Source organism: Coffea arabica, chromosome 7e, assembly GCF_036785885.1.
Source record: "Coffea arabica cultivar ET-39 chromosome 7e, Coffea Arabica ET-39 HiFi, whole genome shotgun sequence".
NCBI classification, from domain to species: Eukaryota; Viridiplantae; Streptophyta; class Magnoliopsida; order Gentianales; family Rubiaceae; genus Coffea; species Coffea arabica.
Genome location: NC_092323.1, coordinates 6,601,917 through 6,625,798, shown reverse-complemented (window position 1 = coordinate 6,625,798; position 23,882 = coordinate 6,601,917). Strand labels below are relative to the sequence as shown.

The 23,882-nt window shown below is 37.8% G+C and overlaps 2 protein-coding genes, 1 long non-coding RNA gene and 1 other non-coding gene across 5 annotated transcripts; 3 read left to right on the top strand and 1 right to left on the bottom strand.

The window, feature by feature from the left end:
* The first annotated feature begins 1,090 nt into the window (after positions 1-1,090).
* Positions 1,091-1,164, top strand: TRNAT-AGU (transfer RNA threonine (anticodon AGU)). Its single transcript has one exon. It is a non-coding gene; the product is annotated as a tRNA-Thr (tRNA).
* Positions 1,165-3,136: 1,972 nt separating this feature from the next.
* LOC113701991 (heptahelical transmembrane protein 4-like) lies at positions 3,137-7,712 on the bottom strand. 2 transcript variants are annotated; one of them, XM_027222921.2, is made up of 4 exons: positions 7,276-7,712; positions 6,893-7,161; positions 5,941-6,265; positions 3,137-3,973 (listed from the first exon to the last, which is right to left on the bottom strand). In XM_027222921.2, exons 2-4 carry the CDS (start codon positions 7,156-7,158, stop codon positions 3,320-3,322), a joined length of 1,245 nt encoding a protein of 414 aa, XP_027078722.1. In that variant the 5' UTR covers positions 7,159-7,161; positions 7,276-7,712; the 3' UTR covers positions 3,137-3,319. The 2 variants fall into 2 exon arrangements, with proteins under 2 accessions (XP_027078722.1, XP_027078721.1); XM_027222920.2 differs by having other exon boundaries at positions 7,306-7,711.
* Positions 7,713-13,904: 6,192 nt separating this feature from the next.
* On the top strand, positions 13,905-17,614 carry LOC113701480 (uncharacterized). The gene is made up of 2 exons (XR_011818003.1): positions 13,905-15,340; positions 17,105-17,614. It is a non-coding gene; the product is annotated as an uncharacterized lncRNA (long non-coding RNA).
* Positions 17,615-18,540: 926 nt separating this feature from the next.
* LOC113701090 (uncharacterized) lies at positions 18,541-23,006 on the top strand. The gene is made up of 10 exons (XM_027221579.2): positions 18,541-18,757; positions 19,627-19,843; positions 20,505-20,662; positions 20,748-20,893; positions 21,255-21,317; positions 21,393-21,485; positions 21,751-21,912; positions 22,004-22,110; positions 22,311-22,429; positions 22,528-23,006. The coding sequence occupies exons 1-10, from the start codon at positions 18,643-18,645 to the stop codon at positions 22,788-22,790; spliced, it is 1,443 nt and encodes a 480-aa protein (XP_027077380.1). The 5' UTR covers positions 18,541-18,642; the 3' UTR covers positions 22,791-23,006.
* The last annotated feature ends 876 nt before the right edge of the window (positions 23,007-23,882 follow it).

The window sequence follows — 23,882 nt, the reverse complement described above, 5'->3', positions numbered from 1 at the left end:
TACAAGTTTTATTGAACTTAAGTCAGAAAATTTCATTTTTTTTGATAATATTTTAAGTGAAAAGACATTTCATTTTTAAAAAATTTCGTACAACTTAAAAAATTTCGTAAATTCAACCACTTTTTTTTGTATAAAGGTAATTTCATAATAATAATATGTTAAAGAATTAAAATTAAAAACTAGATAAGACTTGACAAGCCTTCGAACATTGCATCTGAATACTCAAATTCGGTCAACTCGAGTCCAAGTCAAGTTTTTGACCGAACTGCTCGCAAATAGCTCGATTCGATTACAGTTCTAGGCAAAATTTGTCACCAAAATAAATGATAAATTATTAACTTACTATTGAATGTGATAAGCATTCAAATATATTAAGTTTAATACTTAACAATTTAATAATCTAATAGATTCAAATTTCAAATTTCAAACTTTAACCTTATCAAATGCACCCTTAGTGGGCTATACTTCCTTATGCGGTAGGCAATAAAGATCATAATCCTAACGAAGGTCATAAACATTATAAAGATTGGTTCATTACGGTTCGCTTTAGGAGTTCGGATAAGAACTCAATGCAATTATGTTTTGTGCATTCCATCCGGTTGTTTTGTACATGTTCAAGCTTTTTGTATACAAATATATTATTATATTCTACTTAATATATATCAAGTATTTCATTCATATACACTGCTTTTACTTTGAGTAAAATATCCTGGGATTGTCAAATTATCCCAAATAATATTTCGCTTGCATCATAAACATATTTCTCAATTCACTTTTTTATATTCTCAATTACTTTTTATCTCACATACATCACATCACAAAAAGTGTTACAATAATTATTCCAAATAATAGTCTATCCAAACACACCATTTCCCGGGAATAATACTCTATTTCAAATGTAATGCAATTGTAATCTACGTACTGTACAAAATACAACAACAATCAGATGGAACCGCACCCAACCCCAATCATAGTGGGTCCTTTTCCCGGGATTACATTTGGCACTGCAGTCATGTGATGAGATTCTGTGGGGTTGGGCGTCCAACTATTTAAAAAAGTAATAGGAATGAGAGCATCACTGTCCAAACGCGCTCTCGTAGCTCAGTTGGTTAGAGCACCCGTTTAGTAAGCGGGAGGTCTTGAGTTCGACTCTCAACGAGAGCAAACAAATAATAATGTTCATTTTGTCCATTCCACAGTTTGTGGAGATCGCCCGTAAATGTCTCTTGCCATCTTCGGCATTTGATGATGACTTTTGTTTCCCTTGTTCTTGAACGGAAGAGAGAATATTTACTTTTTTCAAAGCTTTCAGTTTTGCATCGTCTTCAATTTAGGTTCTGATACCGGAACGTTGAACGCATCACGGTGAGAAAAACCAAATTCCTGTTTCTTTTGGGTTCCTTGCTCATAAATGACAGGTCAACGAGTTACAACTAAAAAACTTCAGCAGATAATTTTGTACGTCAATTTCCGTTGCATTATCCTCATATCATTCGATTGAAAAGCATTTTTAAGTTTAATCTAAGAGCATAACAGAAAATGCATACAAACTGCTTCTGTATCGCGTACCCTTTTGTCCTCCCCAGATAAAACCCAGATCCACACGGGAACAAAATCTAAAGTTAAATATTACTCCCAATTGATACTTTTTAGTTAGGGAAATTTGCCAAATTGGTCTCTAACATTTATCAAAAACACTTTTTTAGTCCTTTACATATAAAATCAGCCAGAATGGTCCTTCACATTTAAATTGTGAGCCAATGTGGTCCTATTGCTCGTTTTTGCTCATTTCTCCGGCTAAAAATAGCACGCCCCTCTCACATGGTCATATTTTTAGGGGCAAAACCGGAAACACATTTCATTACCCGTTGAAAGTAAAAGGAATGGACAAACACCAAAATACACATTTCACCTTTGGCTCTCAAAGTTTCAAGAAACCCTAAATTGCATCCCCGAATTAACAAGCATTACTTGGAAATGTATTGCTGATGATGACGACGACAAACCTGTAAGGTGTGATTGAGAAATAATAGAAAATTTGGCCATAAATTAATGAAGAAAATCAAAAAGATGCAGACCGAATCGGGAAAATGGGACTTCACAATGGGTTTCTTGAAATTGCTGTTGGCTGTTGAATAAGTAGTGTGTATTTAGCTCGAATCTCATTTTTCAGCATTCCACTGCTGTTGGCGTTTGCTAAATTCTGATTTTTTTCGAAAGATCTTTTAGTTTCATGCCCTTATATATATATATATATATATCTAGCAGCAGAAGAGATGTCTGTGGTGGCTTCGGCTGCTACTGCTGCTGTTGGAGTTGGGGCGGTCGCCTTGTTCAGACTAAACAGGCTGCCTTCTTCTCCCTCCACCTCTTCCTGCTCTTGTCTTCTTCTCAAAGGACTCCGAGCTTTTGCACCATTTCCATACTGATACCACTTCGCTTATTATTCTACCTCTACTTTGCTTTCACAAGAAGCAGCAGCTGCTGCTTCCCATCTTCCACGCTCACACACCGCCAATACCTCCTCCAGTGTGGTGGAAATTCTTGAACAGAGGGGTCTGCTGGAATCTCTCACCAGCGATAGTCTCAGGTCCATCTGCTCCTCCTTTGCCCCTAATCAACCACCTCTTCGAGTCTACTGTGGTTTCAACCCCACCGTCGACAGCCTCCACCTCGGCAATCTCCTTGGTATTATTGTTCTCTCTTGGTTCCTCCGCTGCAGTCACCGTGCTGTTGCCCTCATTGGGGGAGCCACCGGCCGCATAGGTGACCCTTCTGGCAAGAGTTTCGAAAGGCCTAAGCTTGACCTTGAAACCCTCCAGAAGAACATTTCTGGGATTTTCGCCACCATTCGGGGATGCAATTTAGGGTTTCTTGAAACTTTGAGAGCCAAAGGTGAAATGTGTATTTTGGTGGTTGTCCATTCCTTTTACTTTCAACGGGTAATGAAATGTGTTTCCGGTTTTGCCCCTAAAAATATGACCATGTGAGAGGGGCGTGCTATTTTTAGCCGGAAAAATGAGTAAAAACGAGCAATAGGACCACATTGGCTCACAATTGAAATGTGAAGGATCATTCTGGCTGATTTTTTATGTAAAGGACTAAAAAAATGTTTTTGGTAAATATTAGGGACCAATTTGGCAAATTTCCCTTTTAGTTATTCACTGCAATAACAAAAACGAAAGGTACAGATCTACAGACATACTGGGCAGCAGACTTTTACTTCCAACTTTGACTCTAAGACACACCAAAACTAGTCCACAGTAATTTTTAAAATCCTAGTACAACATCAACAGATAGCCATTTAATCACAAGAAGTTCAGCAACCCTGCAGGTCCCGCCACCTTAGATAAACTAGCCCTGCACGGTAATGGGTATAAGCCCCTGCAACTACAAGCACATGGAAGAGTTGGTGACTGTGCCCAGCAATATCAAACTTTCCAGGCATCCATCTTTCAGGAACTCTCATGGCGTAGACCAGTGCTCCAATACCATAAAAAGCTCCCATTAGAAGTTCATACCCAGTTGTATGAAGTGCCTCAGGCTGGTTCCAAAATAGAATTAGCTTATGCAGAATTGGCGCCGCACCTGACAACCCCATCACAAAGAAGAGGGATGCCCGCATAGTACGATATTCTGGAGTTTGGAATACTGGTAGAAGGGAAACCAATATGGTACCAATTCCCAGAATAGTAATGAATCCCAGGTACAAGTTGCAAAAGAATGGATAGCACATGAAGGAATAGTAAACAGGAGGATAGAAGGAGGTCGAGATTAGAGCAGCAATCCCCGCATAATCAAGCCTGAGCATGATGTATGATAAACGCTCTGAGTGGCATGAGAGCAAATGGCAGGTGCTGCTTGCCAGCAAGCAAAACATAGCACCACCCATGAAAGCAAAGAATGGCCAGCGTGTAATCGGTCTCACCAGTAACGGTGCTATCATGTTAGCCACATCTTCCTTCATGCCACGCTGCACCGAGTCATGTTGGAGAAGATGTTAGCAGCAATTATCCAAGGTACGAAACAGAACAAGATACAAAAGAACATTTCCAAATTCATGCGTTTAGTTTCTCATAGATGCAGAAAGTTTCACATGAGATTACTTTGGTCCGTTGCATCTCCTGTACAAGTTCAAGTTGCAAACACAGCACGAGAAATGCCAAAGAATGCTCATCTTAATGCTGCACATGAAATTCTTGCCAACAAAGTTCAACGAGAAAACAATTTAACTAGAAAGAGATCACTGATTCAGAAGAGGGGAATCCTAGATCATCAGAAGCATGTAAATCATCAATAAAAAATTCTGTTCCACAGAATCAGAAAGAAGTAACAGAAAATACAGAATTAGGGACTCAATACACTTGCTTTAAATGAAATTTTTCTCGCAGAAGTAGGGAATCAAGAGCATTTACAGATGCACAATGATAATGAAATCATTTTTGCATCAAAACACCAAAATTTGGACAAAGAATCAAAATTACTTGCAATAAATAATTATGGCTAAGAAAGAAGAATTTGTGTTCCAAATATTCTCTATATACAAGACCTCTGCTTGTTAGGTCTACAAACCTAAAATTCAAAATTCCAAAAAGAAAATTAATCCAGCAAATTTTCAGGTTATTATCTAAACTGAAGCAAAATAATATATACAGTCATATGACTGACAAGCAGAAATCAAAGAAGAGGTAACATCATCGTTTCTGGTGAAATTTTCTAAAAGCAAAGCAGGGTGGATACCACTCCACAACCCCATAATGAGCAGTTACAACATAACAAGTGTTAAAAAAAATCATCTCCTATATCAGTAGATAATTCAAAAGTAAGGCATTGCAAAGCACCGAAATTGTGAACTTTAAGCCTTCAGGATGAAATTAATCACATAGGAGAGGACTCTAAACATGACACCATGACAAAAAGATCCTGAACTTATGATTGAGATATCACGTGCACTTAAAGACTATCAAATTGTAAAACCACATCAGAAGTTCAAAATTCAACCTACTAAACAATTCAACAGAGGTAATGAAGTTGGTGTAATCTCATCTCTGATGATTTCTAAAGCCAAGGAAAATAAGATGGAGGAGAAATTTAGGCTGAATTACCAAAACAGTTGATAAAACACAATTTGCTGGTGACAACTCTGAAGTGAATGTATGTTTTGAAAATTCGGATGAATAAAAAATTAATATCCCGAATAAAATGCTGTACAGATACCTAGTAAGCCAATCTGCAGCGAGCTTTAAGCAGACCCTAATTACCTGATGTGTGAAGAATTTTCAACTATCTTGGATACAGATACATTTGACTAAGATCATATGTCATACAGAGCACATCACATGCCTACTGAGGCAAGTGAAAAAGGTAACATATCATATAGAGGATATTACAGAATCAGAATCTGCAAACTAATTTACAGAGAAAGCAAGGACAGATAAGCGAATAAATGGGTCAATTTCACAGATCCAGGTAGCTTACGTTCAGATTCATGTATATTCCACATGGGTTGATTTTTCAATAAGAGCACAAAAGAATTTAGTGGATTTACATGAACAGATCAAATAGTAAACCAAACAGGATGGAAGACTAAAATAAGTGCCATTGTGGACTGATCAAAGAGAACTAAGAAACTTACAAGGTGAAAAATAATTTGAAATTTTGAGGCCTCACAGACAAAGTTATTAAACAAAAAACCTTAAGGACTCTATCAGAAAGATGACATGGATAGCCACAGCTTATTTTACTCAGTGTAACAGTTACTACCTACGCCAGATTCTTAGAATGCACATTTCTTCAGGGTGAAAATTTGACTGCGAAAGTTTCCTGCTTTTAAGGAAGACTATAATGAGGAGACAGGAGAGAATTCAAAAACACAAAATCATGCTCTGATTTACAAAGTGGATTCCTTGCTGTAATTAAGAGCCAAGGAATAATCAGTACCAGAACGCAGGCATCAGTATGGTTGCTATGCAAGAATCGCTCAGGCAAACAATTGGTGAGGAGCTCTACAACATGCCAAGTAGATGGGGATGGCAACAAATCCATGGAAAGCAATGAGGTCTTCAACTCGTCTCGAAATTTTTGCAAATCAGGCATGTGTGGCAAGGAAGGAAGGCAAGTCAAAAATTCTTCTTGCAATTTCTGAAGATCAGCTTTCTTCAAAACATCAGGGAGATGTTGTAAAGTAGGAAGTTCCACAACGCTTGGGACCTTCATTGCTGTATAAATGGTGAGGGAAAGGAAGAGAAAGAAACCTATCAAGTGCCTGCAACAAACACCAGTTCATGCCTCTGTGAGAAGCTTTACTTAAAACTGGAGCTCCTATCTATTATTTGCGCCAAGTGATGATAGCGAAAAAGGAAAGGGCCCTAATGTAAAAGCAGTGGTGGTAACAGGAGCAAAAGTTATATTCAACCTTCAATATTTGTTCCATTAACGCTGTTGTAAAAAAACTTAAATTGATTCAGTTTTAGCCACCCTAGCCAATGTTAATCTAAGGCTTCCTTTGCCTTCGTCACATTGGTAATCCACATAGTATGCAGTTACAATACCGCGAATTCTTGATGGCAAGACAGAAAATGTAATCTATTGAGGACATCAGAAGGGACTTGACGCCTACTCCAAATAGCAAAATAGTTGTTTTGGAGGTTCATTTGAACATGCAAAGTACTAGTAATTGGGAATTCGGGAGGAACTCCACACTCATCAAGATTCTAATGCATGCTACTAAAGTTTTGGCTATTTCTTGTCAATTAGCTACCAGTCAACATAGCTGTTTGTTTGTGCAAAGACACGCAAAATCAGAAAATTTAGGGAACAATAATTAACCTAACCTAGCAAAACAAAAATGTTTTTTGTCTATATTGAGGGTGGAATGGCATAGAATACTCACGTCCAGACATTGAGGGTCTCATTATGAATGGTAAAAATGCTGAGCAGTATATGCTTGAGAGGCCATCCAGACCGGTAATGACCAAGAATGTACTCATTGTCCTTTAAATAGCCAGGCAACGAGTGGTACTCTACCAGCTGGTACTTCACCTTCTTCCACAATCTCTTCCCTTTCCCTTCCTTTGAACAATTGTAAACCCTTTGATCGTTGTCACATGATCCTCCCCCAACTTTTGTCTCTGCAAAATCCCTTTGATCCTTGCCCATTTTCTGCTCAACCAACCATTTAGGATTGATCAAGAAACTAAAAATTCCGCTTGATCTGATGGAAATAAAGTTGATCTGATGGGAAAAAAACTGTCTTTTTTGTTTTTGTTTTCTTACCTGGATTTAATAAATAAATGAAAGACGCACCTCAAATTGAAGAATCAATTCAGAAAGAAGGCCGATTAGGATCCTAATTCAGGTTGAGATATGCATACAAGTGTGTACTTATACTGGATAAATTGCCCAGAGAAAGAATACTTTGGGGGCGAGAATTACAATTACAAAGGGGTCAAATCCAATGTTTAAAAGCCTAAATGAATGGTTGGGAGGTAGGAGAAAAGATTAAACCGCTGAGCTGATATAAATCAGGAGCAATACGGAAGTTAGAGGGCGAAGACGGGCGACGAAATTCGATGGTGACAATGGAATAAATATCAAGCCATCAAGAAAGCAAGAAAAATGGAATAGAGGGGCAAGTGGAGAGATTCTTCATGGAGATTCGGAGATGCTGAGATGATTTCGTTGTATTCTTAAGGTTGCGGATTTGGCACGCCAAAATTACCGAAATCTTGCTTCGGATATCGGGAAGCTCGCAAAAGTTGACGGCTCCATTTTTTTATTTTTATTTTTGGTGGGTCCTGTCGTCAACGAATTATCTTTGTCGAATCATTGATCCCTAATTTGGACAGCTAACTATTGTAGCATCTCAACAGTAAGCTACTTCCTGCCTACCCACTTGTGACTTGAGGAAGGGCTCCATTTGGACGGTAGTGTTTTTCAAAAATTAATTTTTTAAATATAATAAAAAATTTAATAAATATTTTAAAAGATAATTTAAAAATTAATTTAAATTTAAAAGAAATTTCAAAGTATATTCTAGAAACTCTTATATTCTTAAATATTTCAAAATATTTTTTGAAAATATTCTAAAATATAATCTAAAAACTCTGCTATAGCAAAATTTTTCAAAAACACCCCTAAAAAATGGAAACTAAAGCTTTCTTTAGTGAACTTCGTATTTTGTTAAAAAAAACCCTAGAATAAAATACAACGCATTTCTGTTTATATATACATATAACAAAAAAGTGACATGAAATTCATATTTTAGCTCAGGATAAAAGCAATAAAAGGAAAGAAATAAAAAAGGGCTGTATGATATTTAAAAACATTGGGAGTACTATTGCGAGACCTCAATTTTTGATATGATGTTGGTATCTTTAAAGATCTACCGCATCGCAATTTGTAAAATTATTAATAATACAAGCGTTTGAGATTATGATTTATAGTACCTACTACTACTTGGTTCTATATATATGTAGTTCCTTGTAAAGTTGTATTTGGAGTAACCCGTGCTGTTATTAGTATTAGTTTGGTGGTGCTTGAGATTTAAGAAGCACACTTGAATGAACATCTAACGTATATAATTAACCACTTTTCTCTTTTCTTTTTGTTTAGCTAAATAATTAACGCCTGCTCACTTTTTTTTTTTTTTTGTCAACACAGGGGTGTCCGGGTCAAGACCCGAAGGCGGCCCGACTAATCCCCTGCGCCTGGAGTACAGCGCCACCCCAACCGCACCCAGGCGTTAAGTGGGATTCGACCACCTGACCTTGGAGTTCCGGAAGAAGCCCAAGACCAGGTGGTCTAGCCCCAGGGGGCTTAACGCCTGCTCACTTACTAATGAAGAGATGCAATGAAATATTTATTAGACGAAGACAAAGAAAGTCTTGAATGTCCACAAAATATAGAAGATTTAAGGTGCAATATATCATGCATTTTAAGCACTATCTAGTATGGGTTTTGAAATCATCTTTTGGCATTCAGGTTGTGTTTGTTGTGGTAGCATATACTAGTAAGTTTGTTATACTAGTACTCCCTCCGCTCCAATTTATTTGATTGTGATGTTTATACTTTTCTTTTCAATCTTATTTACCGTAAATTCAAAATTTAAATTTGAATGATAATGTACATACGATTACAAGAAGAGATAATATTAAAAGAAAACACTAAAAAGTATTTTGATTTTCGTAATATAACAAACATTTTTGGATATCATAAAATGAAAATTATGACGCTTTCAATGGGAGGATGGGAATATATCAATCAATAGCCAAAAAAAGGGCCAGTTAAATGTACATATGTTGCAACTACCAGGTTGGCAATGGACATGGTCAACATGATTTGATGGCTCATATTTGTGAATGTTTTTTTTTTTGGTGGAATTGAAGCAATATTTTGTGAATGTTTGTGCTCGCAAATTTGCTTGCTTTACGGCGTTGTTAATCGCGGATTTTGAGTACTTTGGGACAGCTATCCGCCGCTTCCTGTCCGCTCTATATTTGCCATAAATTAATTAGGGGGTGCCTGGTTCATGCTTTGGAATTGGTTTTGGAGATGGAATCATATACAAAAAATTAGTATGGTTTGAACCTCTGATATTATTCTACAAACTGATGCTTGGTATAAATATAGTTGGAATGGTATCAAAATTAATTTTTTATTTTTTAATTATTGTTCTCTTTTCTGGATTGATAATCACGCCCACCATCAGACCACCACCGAATCACTACCAATCCAAATCTTTTTTTGTTTTTTGTTTAACAATTACCAACAAAAACTCATGACTAATCAATAAAAGATTTGGATGTTTGTCATTTTTGCCCTTTTCTCAACAAGTTGCAACTGGAACTTTCAAATATTCACAAAAAACTTTGCAAAAGAAAACGACAAATTGCATCCTCTGCTGAAACCTATAAGAAACACCATACAATGCAATCCAGTTAGAGCCTTTCACAAAGAGAAGAGAATATATCGATTATGATGAGGAGGACGAATTGATGGCGAGGGAGGAGAGGAAATGGTCAACTAGGGAGAAAGGGAAGTGACCGACAATAGGAGAAGAAGAGTGATTTGTTGGATGCCATGGAAAAGGAAGAAAATTGGAAACAAAGGATGAGGGGTGTTGTTAGATGCCGATAAAAAGGAAAAAGTGGTCAGAGATAAGGAAAGAGGGAGGAGTTGTCAGATGCCATGGGAAAGAGAGGAGTGTTGAAGACGGGAGGAAGGGGAGGCTCGATGGTAGGAGCCTGGGAGAGGGAGAAAGGAAGAATTTTAACAAAATATTTTATCTTTTATTTATTAACTGTTGGAAATGAGTTGAGGATTTTGAGTGATTACTCCCAATTTAGTCAGGAATCATGAATTGGACATGATTCTAATATTTCAATTGCCATTACAGTATACCAAACACTAAATATTGAAATTATTGTTATTACACATGCCAAACCTCTCAAACCAAGCAGCCCCTAAAGCTTTCGTTATTCAAAGAGACCCGTTTGGAGATGGGCACGGTCAAAGCTTGATGGCCAATATTTTTATCTATCTCATTATCAATCAATAGCTCTGCTTGCTTAAAGGCTGGCTATATTAATCACTCATTTGATGTATAATTACGTTCCATATAATGTCAATGATCATCTGATTCCTTTTCATTAATTCTATATTTGAGCTTGCGTCACTTAAAAAGTTATAGGCTACATATTTGAGCTTGTTGTTGTTGTTGTTGTGCGACTAAAATTGATCTGGGAAAAGTGCTACGTACTCTTTAAAAGCCATCATGAGTTCAGTAACTAAATATAAAGCTTAACTATGAAAGAGAACTAGACATAATGAGCATAAAAAGAAAAGGAAATAGGGAATTTGGATAAGGAATTAAATGACACTCAATATTATTTCTCCCAGTTAAAAATTAAAATTGTTAAACAGATTTTTTTTTTCAAGTTTCTTATTCATCAACATAAAATGCCGTGGTTATGATGGGACTTTGACAAGGGGCTAGCGTCCCTGTCCTGGTCAATGCCTCCTGCTCCCCACTACAAGGTCAATTTTGACGCTTAGTTTTTGGTAATGGTGTGGTCATCCATAGTTGATTGCTGGCTTATCAAAGAGAATGGAAGGTCTAGCCAATGTTGAACTTGCTGAAGCTCATGCTGTAAGAAAAGCACTCTGAATTTGTTTGGTTTCTACTTTATTTACATATTATTTACAAACACTGATTTATTTGCATTATCAATGTATTTCTAAATCATCTTTTTATCTCATCTTATTTATAAACACTGATTTATTTGTATTATCAACCTTATTTTTGAACCACTTTTTAAATCTTATATATATTACATCAAAAAAGTGTTACGATATTTTTTCAAAAAAATTATCCCAAATCATCTCCTATCCAAAGATGCTGATGATTCCTACTTTCATATTAGAGGGCGACGCATCTCGATCATAAAAGTTGATTAATAGCACAAAAGAGCTCTTACTCGGATATTGGCTCGATAATTGAGGACATTCGCACTTCCCTGTCAGATCAAAGTATTATTGGTGTAATATGGATATTTAAAGATGCCATTAAGGTTGCGCATAATTTGATACCTTTTGCTAAATCACCGAACCTGCCCGAATTCTTCAAAATTGTCCTCTAACCATTATTAAACAGTTAGTGATGGACGAATTCTTGCAATCTAATAAATAGTTTTCCTTTGTTTTTCAAAAAATATATATATAATATCAGAATCTGCCGAAACATTCTGAGTCTAATATTGAGGAAACCTAATCACCAATCCATCAATGCATTAAGGTTTGGTGGCTTTCAGCCAATTTGCTATAATTAAATGTGGTTTTATTTAAAAAATTCAGGCGAGTGCGTAGTACATCCGTCTGGTCCGGTGGTGGTTCAGTCCCTTCCGCGTTATCCCAAGACTTTTTTAGGCCCTCCCCTCTCTATAGTGTAGGAAGCTATCGTATCGAAAATATATATATATATATATATATATATATATATATATATATTGAGGAAGCCTAGGCCCAGTACATGTACAATCCAGAATCCATATCAAACATCATTCACAGCTTAATTCATGTGATGGTTCAAGTCCGGTGGTTCTCAACATAAATTCGAAGGGCTCCTGAAAACGAATACCAACCTCCACTATTTAATGCTGTCTGCTCTTGCATCTCAAGATTGAGAAATTTGTACTCTTGGCCTTGAGTGAATCGCTCTTCTATTATCTCAATCGAAGACGGAAGGATCCGAACATGGAGAAGACAATTGTTAGCCAGCTTCCCAATCTCATTTTTATCTTTCAGTTATTCTTTATCAATTTTCACATCATGTTCTTTGCTTGCTCGTTTGCTAGACATTACCTTTGAACAGTCCACCCAATAATAAAATTGAACAGGTTCTGCTTCCACTTTCAGTTGGGCCGCGATGAGCAAATATAACCACATGACAACAACAGGCGTTTTGCTCCCTTGTCAGGTGAGTTGTCAATGGCCCATCAAAGAGCACAGGCCCACTGGGCCACTTTTAATGAAAGCAAAATGCAAGCAAAACACCACCAAGCTGGATAGACGTTGACCATCTTGTTCTGCTCTACACCCATGGACCACGATCGCCGTTGAATCCATCTCTTTCCCGCCGAATTCCCCAATCCAACAAAACTGAGAATTTGGTTAAAATTCATAATCACTAGTGGCCTTAATCCTTCCGATCTTTTTTAGTATTTGCAAAAATAACTACCAGCAGTAGAGCACTCAAAATTTAAGTGTATCACCACTTTGAAATTGCCCACCAAATTTTGTTTCTCGAAATATATGCTACTGTGATGTTGCCGTTGGTTAAAAAAAAAAAAAAAATATATATATATATATATATATATATATATATATATATATATATATATATATATATATATATATATATATATATGCTACTGCTTCATCACCAGAGAGTATTGGGGGGGGAGGGGCAATGGGGTTGCTGAGCTCAAAAACTCCGTCTTTATCTTTATCTATGGAAGAAATACATCTGCATCAACAACTGATTGGTGCTGTAAATACATCTGCATCAACATATAATTTCACCAAGTAGTAGCAGTAGACAGTAGTACTACTCGGAAGAGGTGGTGGATGAGAGGAGCAGTATGTTGTTTTGATGTCGAGGGAAAGTAGGTTTGCTCTTAATGAACTTTGGCAAGGCAAAGATTGCGAGACTACGCAACCATGACAGCATCACAGTTCACAGAGCTTGATCAGGCCATGAAATTAATTGCAATTTGCAGCTGCATCCAAGCCGAGGGGGAGGAGATAAAGAGAGGGAATCTAAAGTACGCTTGCTTGCTTGCAATCACATCACTGCATATGGAGTCGGACCATAAATTAAACTGACATATGTAACGTAAGGCAAAAACAAAAAAATGATTACTAATTCTCTATGAAATTGGAGGTAAAGCGGTTAGTAACCGTCGGTTACTCTTATTCTAAGTACTCCAATTGTTTTAGGAATACCCTGTGGTACTATATTCTGGGATGGATGATGGATGAATGGGAAGGCGGGTTAGAAGGACATTATCAATACTTATGATCATCCATTTGCGTTAAGTAACCTCCATCATCTAACAACACAAATTATAGAAACATGATGCAAAATGAGGGTTGTACCTCAAAAAAAAAAAAAAAAAAAAAGGTTGTTGCTGGTAAGTTTGAAAGTTGAAACCTTATATAATATATACGACTCGGGTTTAATTTTCTTCGAATTATTCTTGTATAGAATAGTACAGATCTATCGTGTTCGATAAAAAAAAAAAAAAACGACTCGTGTAACTTGGCCTGGGACCAAGTCCTGACCAACAATCTCTTCTTTCTACTGTGTGTATTCGTTCTAGACCCACCACTACGTCTACTAGTAGTCTAGCAGCGGTAGAAGCATTACTGTTACCTTCCTTCACCTGCAAACGCAAAGTCATAAACCCCAATCTGCATTTATCATCATCTTTTTTTGGCCTTTTAATACCTCAGTCGGGCAGTTTGGCACATCTAACACTCCACGTCTCTTTCCCCTATCTCTCTCTCTCTTCCATTTAATCTCTCCTCTCAACATCCATCCATCCATCGTTATCACAAGTCCTAATGCACTTTCCACCCCCTTAATGTCTTCTTCGACCATTCTCCATCGATAACGTTGGCTTCATCAACTCAAGTCAACCTAATTTTTCTGGAGAACCACCGGCTGTTATCCCATTTATTTATGGGGGAATCTCACGCTGCTTAGTGCTTACTCTACAGTCTACTCTCTCTATATATATACCTAGATACTACTCAAGAAATTCTCTCTAATTAAGGCTTGCCTTCGGTCCCCCTCCTTCCCTCCCTCCCTCCTGCCTCCTCCTTCCTTGCCTCCGTAACCACTTCTGTTTAGAGTGCCCTTTGTCACGTCTCTCTGGGATTCTTAAACGTGCGTCGGTGAACTTGACGGGCGTCAGACACCTCGTCACACTACGCCACGCTACGCTACGTTCTCACATTTACTCCTACACCATTATAGGGACTTGGCTTTGTGGTCAAAGCTCATGCTAGAATTCAAGTAAAATTTTCTTCTCTTTGCCTTTCCTTCTCTGCCGGGGAATTCTCTCTTTCTCAATTCTCACTACAACGTACCTTCCTTTTTGTATTTTTTGGCCTCACGAAACAAAAAGGGAGGACCATTCAGCTCAACCAATACTCTTACTACTACTACTACTTAATAAAGTTCACTCACCAACACAACAGAAGCAAATATTACGTACCAACTACGAGTTGTTGTAGAGAGTATTTGGGTTTGATCGATGGGGAATTGCCAGGCGGCAGAAGCGGCCACGGTGGTGATTCAGCATCCGGGGAACAAAGTCGAGAGGATTTACTGGTCCGTCAGCGCTCACGAGGTCATGTCTTCCAACCCCGGCCACTACGTCGCACTTGTCATCAGCTCATCGACAGCGACGAGGTCGGAGAATGGTACACCGGTGAAGCAGCTGAAGCTTCTCCGTCCTGATGACTCTTTGCTTATGGGACAAGTTTATCGACTCGTCAGCTTCGAAGGCATGTCATTATTTCTTTCTTGTTGCAACTCCTTTTTATTTTCTTGCAACAACAAAACAGGATAATTAATTAGGAGTCTTGTTGTTGTTCGCCTGCTACTAACACAGATGTACAGAAAGAGTTTGCCGCCAAGAAATCGGTGAAACTTGGAAAACTGCTAAAGGAGAGTGGTGGGCTCGTTCTGGATACCAAGACTAACTTGTCTGCTCCCACTCCCAACTCCAATTCCAGGCCCAGATTGGTGAATGGAAATTCGTCGCTTATTAAGGTAATAATAATTAACTCTACTACATATTCAACATGTCCTTCTAAGTACGTCATTTCGTTCCCAGTTCAATTGTTTACTTTCCCAAAATTCTGTGTCAAATATTAAATTTGCTTTAACTTGTACTACTAGTACTCAAGTTTATTCTTTCTTTTTTCTCACAGCGAATCGAGATAGTGCGTAACTTCCTTCCTTTTTCTTTTGTCATGTCTACACATGAAGGAATCGTATGAATTCCAAGTAGAAAGTACTAAAATTTAAGAGCACTAAACGTAGGCACATGTTGAAGCGCTTTAAAGAAAGCATACATGTATAGTCGATTTTAATAATAAATAAATAAATTTTTTAAAAAAAAAGAAAGCATGGTGGATTAATTAAGTGCTACTGCTTCATGTACAAGTACAAGAAAAGTTAGGTGGCACGCAGCCAACTATTGGTGGAGTTTAAAGAAAAATGATTATCATAGCAACTACCAAGCCTCTACTAGTTATTGCTGAATGCTGATGTTCGGATATTGCAATCGCTGGAAAGATGGTGGTGGCTCTAAAAAGATAAAAAGCCAACAACTAATTCAAGAGTTGCCGGCTTTTGGAGGTTAATCTGATATTAGGGTTAATTATTTCAACAAAAGTCATTTACTGGAGTTGAAAAAAAAACAACTAATTAATGAGACCTTGAAAAATAGGCTGGCCCCAAATCCAATTATTGTTTTAATTGCTAAATACATATTGTTACCACTATCCCCCAAGTATATATACTAGGGGGATAGATTATAAGATTTAGCGAGACTCACTGTGCATCTTCTTTATTTAAAAAAAAAAAATACTAAGATTTAATCATCAAATAGCATACTATAAAATACTGGAAAATAAAAAGAATATAAGCAAAAATATCTTGTTTACCTGGTAGGTTAGCTTAGGTACAAGGTATCTAACCTAATCCTTGCTTCGCACAAGAGCATGGGAACTTCTTTGAGAATATACCAGTTTGGTGGAGAATAATTATTTATTGGAGTATTTGTAAAGTTCAGTTAACAGATGGACGAGGGGCCTGGAGACAACCGTCCCAGGCAGTTCACGGCTTGGATGAAGCCTCAAAAATTTGTGCGGCTCAGATCACGTCTTGTAACTCGATTTTCACGCCGTGTGGGATCCACAAAAATGGTGTTTTATTTTACTCGCTGTTGTTCAATTGTTACACCTTGTACAGATGATGTTACACCATGTACAAATGGTGTTACACCTTCCGGAGCGGTTGTTCTGACAACCGCTCCAGCCCCGCGTCCTTAACAGATAGGCTGGTTCTGGTAAGGTTAATCATAAAGAGTCACATGGGTTTTCAATTTCATATTTGGAGTTAAACTGCAAATAATAATAAATGGAAGAAGGAATATTCAAGCGTGGACTAATATTAGAGCGTTTACCATTGCATCGTTAATTTGTGCGACCGTTATACCATTGCATTATGAAATTGGTTTGACTTCTTTTAAATATATGCCCTACTGAGATTTGATAGTAATAGCTAGGTCCCCAATGCCAACCTCAGAATTTATTTCTGAAGTCCACCTTATATTTATTTTTGGTCCAAAAAAGAGCACTAATCAATTTTGATTTGGCGTAATGCATGATTAAATTAGCTTGCTTTCATCTTTAAGCTATTTATATACACTCACTCCTATTCAGTTGTTTTAACGTACTAATGTCCTTTAATAAACTAGCCAGCAAGGCGTGTGTGTTAATTAATCTGATGATGTCCTTAATTTTGCAGGGTGCACACGAGGGCTATGGAGCAGGTAGCAGCAGTAGTAGCGGAATGGGCAGCAACAGTGGTAGCAGCAGCAACAGAGGCGTGGGAAGGCATCATATTGGTCATGTTGGGCAGTGGAAGCCAGCCTTACAGAGTATTGCAGAGATTGGAACTTGAACTCAGCCTAAAGAGATTTGCCAGGACTGGTACTACAACGTAGTGACGTCCTAGTGCTACTCCTGATGGTCTTTATCCCCTTTCCGCACAAATTATAGATTCTCTTGCATGCTGCTTTTTCAGAAGATGCATGATTCATGCATGTACAAAAGCACTCGTCATCAGTTACCAGTTTTCTGTATTTGCGTGAACAATTCCCTCTTGCATTGATGTTCTTTTGTATAAATGAATGAAAGAAGCGGCCGGGAGGGACCATTTCATTTCTATTAGCTTGTGACGTCTTTGCTGGATTTATGTGGAGGGTTTACTCCCAGGTGTCGTGCCTTTTAAGTCATACTTTAAAAGCTTTCTGCAGATGCACCTTGCAGCTCTTGATCACGTATATTTTTTTCTCTCTTTTTTTTTTCCAGTGTAAATGAGTGATCTCGGTACACTTCCCCGCCTGTACCTAAAAACACGAAAACTAATTGCCTTCAATGCTGCACCACCTTGTGTATCATAGATTCTATGTTCTATTCGTGGGCTTGATATATTCAACTTATCTTCTTGCTCAATGAAGGAAAGACAACGTGCATTTATACATACATATATATATATATGGTAACGTAGGTAACCGGCTGTATTACAACATAAAGAGTTTCTTATTCAAATATCGAAAGTGCAAATAAGAAAAATAGAGTCCAACCTTTTTGATGCGAAAGGCGATAAGGATATCAAGGAAGAAACGGTACGCTGAAGTCATCCCAAAGTAAGAGTAGTATGTCACTTTCATGACGGATATTGGAACTGCATTGGGCGGCATCCCCCAGCCTTTTTACAAACCTTTCTCTGTCTGTTGCTAGGATCAGTTGTAGTATCTGTCGTTAACTGTTAGCAGTCTGCATCTGCATTTCATATTTTACACATATATCAGTCTGCATCTGCATTTCTTTGTGGTTTTCTTAATATGGAAAATTTCAAGAAATACAGAATACGATCAAATTTTACTGCAAGCCCTTCTTATCATTCCTCTTCATCGTCTAGCAAAGAAATACTTGAATCTATGATCCAAAAATAGAATAGAATCACCATAAGGATAAAGTGCATGACATGTTCACAGATTTCTCTGTCTTTTGTTGTGGAATGCTTTGTTTCGACCATCCAGCCATAAATTTTGGGCCGATAAATTTCGGATATACCCAAGTAGTCCCTTCTCTGATGACTTGTATATGGGCTTACCGGTGAGGCGGGTAAAGTTTGGATCTGGTTTGGGCCCCAAGAGTAAATTGGTAGAGGCCCAACTAATTGAGGCCCCTTACTTTAGAACCGAAAAGAACAATAATACCCTCCTCCTGCCTTCGTATTTTCAACTGCTACCCTTTTCTACTCTAATCACAGAATACATGGCTACAGCTGCTGCAACCTCGACGCTTCGGGTCATTTTTCCCGTTGTATGGATCCTATTCACTTCAATTTCAATTCTTCCCTCCATTGTCTCTGCTAACGACCATACACTGGGTATGTTTCCCAAGATTCTAGGGCTTTACATAAATTTTTTCCTTTGATGTTTATTAATCGCTTGTTTCTGAGCAAGAAAAAGTGACAGTGAGGAAAGTTAAATAAAGACTAGAAACTTGAGGGCTGGTTTTACTTTTTCGTGCAATTAAAGTATAACTGACCAGAGAAAAGTTTTTGGTGCTTGGATGTTAGGGCTGAAGAACTCGGAGCCGAATAACTTAGTCGTGGTAATATACTTTGTTGCAAAAAAACTTGGAAGAAGGAAGGGATGATGTGTTAAAAGTTTTAGTTAGTATCTTGATTTATAAGGCGTTTGTCGCTTGTCTGTAATTTCGTGAAAGTGCGTGCATTTTCATGAATCATTTCTTAATTCTTACGCTATTATGGATTTCTGCAGCTCGTATATAATATGGTATATATGCTAGCCTTTTGGGTATCACGAATTGTACTGCAGAAGGGGGATTTTTTTTTTTTTTTTTGGGGTTATATCTCATTTACTGTAGACTAAGCTTTAAGTGCTTGTATCCATCTAGAAGTTTCAAATTTTGATACACAAGCACTTAGTGCTGCAATGCCTACACAGACCGGAAATGAATTTTTCCGCGAGGGGTGGGAGTGGCGCAACTCTATTTAACTGTTGAAACTGTTTTCTTTCTTCATGGTAATTATCTTGTTAAAATTCACCTCCAGGTTGTGTAAAATATGCATCCTGAAGTTGAAGTCTTAGAAGGGATCCCCAAACCCAAGTTTTGAATTGGTCTTACAGTGGATATATGCCAAATTTAAATGTCAAATCTCCTGGGCAGCTACTTGCCTGTGTTCTGAGACATTTTTTGTGCATGTATAACTGCTTGTTTTCATGCTTGCAGTTGTTACTGAGAATACAACGTTGCAGCTAATACCAAGCTTAATAGTTGACAAATCACCTGGTGTAAAACCTGGAACCAAAGTTCTTTGTGAAAGAGTTAAGGTTCAAGGTTTGTCGAGGCTGAAGCATTTGAAGAAGTTTCCCAATACTAGCAGAGTGAAAGTTACATATGTAGGAAGCAGTGGTCGTCCACCCATTATTGAGGTTTGTTTCCACAGGTGCGTGATTTTGCATTTTGGTTTCAGTTACTGCATCCTTCTCGTCTAGGTCGAAATTTGGATTTACTGCACATGTTTTTAATAACTAATTGTTTTAGGGCATTTGCCTATCGATTGCTTTACGTCAAAGCTTATTTTAGCTCAAGAAGACCTAAAAGTCTTTTAGCATCTCTACTAATCTGTTGGCAAAGAAGCTCCTTGTCGTTTTCCAGATATAGCAATACTGCTCATCAGTTGCCTTAATAATTATTTAGAAGTGTTCTTGAACTGAAAAGTATGTAATGGGTTCAATTAACTTGCCTTCCTATTGGAAGACATCTTTCTTTAGTAAATAATATTGAAATTAGCAATTTTTGGCTTGATCTTACACTAGAAGTAAAATAGTTCTCCTAGCAGTAAGAAGCCTGGCTGCTTACTGATTGCAGCTTAGAATTAGATAAGTAGTGGATGAAGACAGTGGCTGTGGTACTTGTTATTAAATTTTTACATGTTATACTTTGAATACCTTACTAGGTTTGAGTTGTACATGGTATAAATGAATTTCTGTTTTTAATGTGCACATCCTATATGCTAGGTTTTGAGTTGTCCATATTATAAATGAATTTCTTTTTTAGTGTGCACATGCTATATACTAGGTTTGAATTCTACTTTGATATTGCAGGAATTTGACTGTTGGTATAGGGATGTGCAATCAAAGCCAGTGGCAGAAACTTACCAAGGGGTCATGGATGAGATCAATGTCGCCATTTGATCACAAGTTCTTAGATATACGGCTAACAGGCTCCCCTACAGAATCTATTGAGGTTTCCCTTGATGAAGGTTGTTTTCTTAGGATCAAATGACTAAGTGACGCTCCTTTTAGTAATACTTTTATTTAACAAACCATTTGCAATCTTTTTTGCAGAAATTTTCTTCTATCGTGTTATATTCTTGGTTTTAGGAGTTATCATTATGATGTTGGCTTCCTTCCTTAGCAATTCCTTAGTTTTTTACTACAGTGGTGCAATGGCTGTGGGAATTCTTCTTGTGATATTAATGGTCCTGTACCAGGTAAGGTTCATTAGGTTTCTGGTAAATTTACCTTTATATTCATGGAAAATGAATGTCACACTGCAGTGATGTTCATACAAGATGAATTTCTATTTGACTGTAAATGTTCCTCAAGAACTTTGCACATTCCAACTTGATATTATAGACGAGCTTGTAGACAGGCATATAGGTATCAGTTGTAATGTTGCACTTAAAATGAAGGATCGCAATGGGCAGTTTGAATTAACATTTGATCTCTCTCTCTCTCTCTCTATATATATATATATATCTATGTATCTATCTCTCTGGATATGTAGACACACACACACACACACTTGTTGTTTTAAAGCTAACTATTGTTTTGCTAATATGCTGTCGACAGGGGATGAAGCTTCTTCCAACGGGCAGGAAGAATTCACTTGCGATAGTCCTGTATTCATCCATGGTCGGTATCAAACTTTATCTATTCTTTAGTGTGTGCAAATGAAGATTATGTTCAACCTTCTCAATTTATCTTCAGGTTGGTTTGGGCACTTTTCTACTTCGTTACTTGCCGAGATTGTTGCGTTCAATTCTCACTGAGATTGGTATTAGTGAAGACATGTACAATCCTGTATGTAAGTTCCCTATATTTTTTCTGATAGTTTACTTTACTTGTCTTTTGGCATTGAGAAACTGATTTAGTCTTTGAGATGGAAATTTTAAGTCTATTTTGCTCAGTCTCATCTCCAAGTTGACGGGGTTTCTTTGTTTCCTTTGAGGCCTTCAATCTCTATTTTAGCATTTTTATTTTTCAAATCCCTCGTATTGCTGATTTTTTTTACCTCCACTTCCAGTTTAGGATTAAAGTTATTGATGCATTTTGTCACTTTCTGCAGCTGGGAATATTGCTGCTGGTTTTTCTTGTCATTGCTGGAGCTTGGTTGGGCTTTTGGGTTGTCCGCAAACTTGTACTGACAGAAGATGGAAATATTGATGTTGGGGTATCTCATTTTGTAGCTTGGTCCATTCGGATTTTGGCTTCTGTTATGATTCTGCAGGTTTAGCTTCTCATCTGTGTTTTAGAGTTTGTTTGACCTTTCTTAGACTTCTGTTTGTTCTCTACCTGAGTACTGATTTCATATTCTTCAGAGTTCTATTGACCCTCTGCTAGCAGCAGAGGCATTGCTTTGTGGAATTTTTGTTGCAACAATCTTAAGGAGATTTACCCCTCTTGAGTTTCTGCAAGGCGTATACAGGTGAGTCACCTTATGAGTTCAGATTGCAATAGCCCTTTCTGGGTAGCTTCCATTTCATGTATTAGCTACCCATGTTGCATATGCCAAAATGCTTGGCATCATCCTCATTTTCAGCCAAGTAAGCATAATTTATGGTATTGAAATTTTTTTTAGTGTCTAATATGCTCTTTAATGGAAAAGTGCTTGCCAAATCCTTGCAGAAGGTTTCGCAGATTGAGAAAGTCCAAGCGCAAGATATTTCAGGATAAGTATGCATCACCAGTCAAAGAATCTCATGATTCTATGCCCTTCACTGAAGCCCCATCCAGCGCCTTGCAAGGTGGATTCACCTTTTGACACAACATTATTAATTTACACCCGAGACATATGCTAGCTCTCTTTCTTGCTTATTATTAATTATTTCCGCTTTTCCTTCAGGTTCTACCAGCATGTCTCCAAGGCAGTTGACAGACTCAGAAGCGTTCTACTCTACCTTTCATACCACTCCTTACCGAAGAAAAATTTCAAAGGATGAGTGGGACAAATTTACCAGAGATTCCACGAAGAAGGCACTGGAGAACCTGGTCTCTTCCCCAGATTTCAATATATGGGCTGCTGCTCATGCAGATAGACTTACTTTAGCCCCTAACAAAGAAGTTACCAGACCCAATTATCTGCAGAGGTTGTTCCACTGGCTTTGAGCTTTTAGTGACTGCAAGGTGGTGGCAAAGACGCGATATAGAGGGTATGTTGTTGAGCAAGGTGGCTGAGGGGATGGTGCGGCTCAACCAATACTGATCGTGTATTGTACATTAGTTGCTAGAATTGATTTTGTAGGTGATTATGGATTTAGTTTCTCGTTCTTTTTATATTATTAGACAGATTAACCATCTGATAGCGTATACGTTCATTATCTACTTGGAACATCATGGATCGAGTGGCTTCTATTGGCATGTAAAAGATCAAATCAGCAGCAGTGACTCACTGATTCATGAAGTCAACTGTTACCTGTAAATGAAAACCTCCTTCCCCCGGCCTGACGATTTTATCTGCCTAATTCAGGTGTCTTTAGATTTTTGGCTTATCCATGAGCAAGATCTCCTATGGAGAAAAAAGATGAGGGGGTAAAACTACTAATGTGAAGCTACAATTGCTTTTCTTTTTCTTTTTATTCTGCCCCAAAAATCAAACTTGATTCGTTAGCCATTGAGGAATATTCTTCTCTCACTATTGACATTTCCTAGAGTTCCAATTTTGTGCTGGCCTTGTGCTTCTCGTTTCGCTGGAGGATTTGATGTGTTGCTGAGTCAAATAACGCATCTTTTTTTTAGTCCCCTAGAAGAAATCAGACGGATATAGCAATCAAAATTAAAAGCTACAAAAAAAGGAAAAAACTGTAATTTTCTATCGTACGAAAAAGGGCCAGTTCGTCAGATCTGCCATGATGATGCCTTAGAATATTCCTATCAAATAAGGATACCTTTATGGTAAGAACTTCTTACCGTAGGAAGCTTCGGACTCGGGGCACGGACGGTTGCAGGTGCAACCGTCCCTGTCAATTTTAGTCATTATCAATTGCGCGTAACTTTCTTTGTACATCGTGTAACTTTTTTTTCACAGGATGTATTTTCACAACAGATAGTAGTGAGCCCCACACTTGGCGCGAAAATCGAGTTACATGGTGTAATCTCAGCCGCACAAAATTTTGAGAGCCAATCTTGGCCCTTAACCGTGCAGGGACCAATCTTGGCCAATCTTGGCCAATCTTGAGAGTCATCATGACCGTCCCTGCC

Excerpts from the sequence above, each read along its gene's own strand:
- LOC113701991 (XM_027222921.2), bottom strand. The coding sequence starts at position 7,158 with ATGGGCAAGGATCAAAGGGATTTTGCAGAGACAAAAGTTGGGGGAGGA. Across the intron at positions 6,266-6,892 it reads GAGACCCTCAATGTCTGGAC|GCACTTGATAGGTTTCTTTC; the intron begins GTGAGTATTCTA and ends TGTTTGTTGCAG. Across the intron at positions 3,974-5,940 it reads ATACTGATGCCTGCGTTCTG|CGTGGCATGAAGGAAGATGT; the intron begins GTACTGATTATT and ends GACTCGGTGCAG.
- LOC113701090 (XM_027221579.2), top strand. The coding sequence starts at position 18,643 with ATGGCTACAGCTGCTGCAACCTCGACGCTTCGGGTCATTTTTCCCGTT. Across the intron at positions 20,663-20,747 it reads TGAGGTTTCCCTTGATGAAG|AAATTTTCTTCTATCGTGTT; the intron begins GTTGTTTTCTTA and ends TCTTTTTTGCAG. Across the intron at positions 21,318-21,392 it reads TAGTCCTGTATTCATCCATG|GTTGGTTTGGGCACTTTTCT; the intron begins GTCGGTATCAAA and ends ATTTATCTTCAG.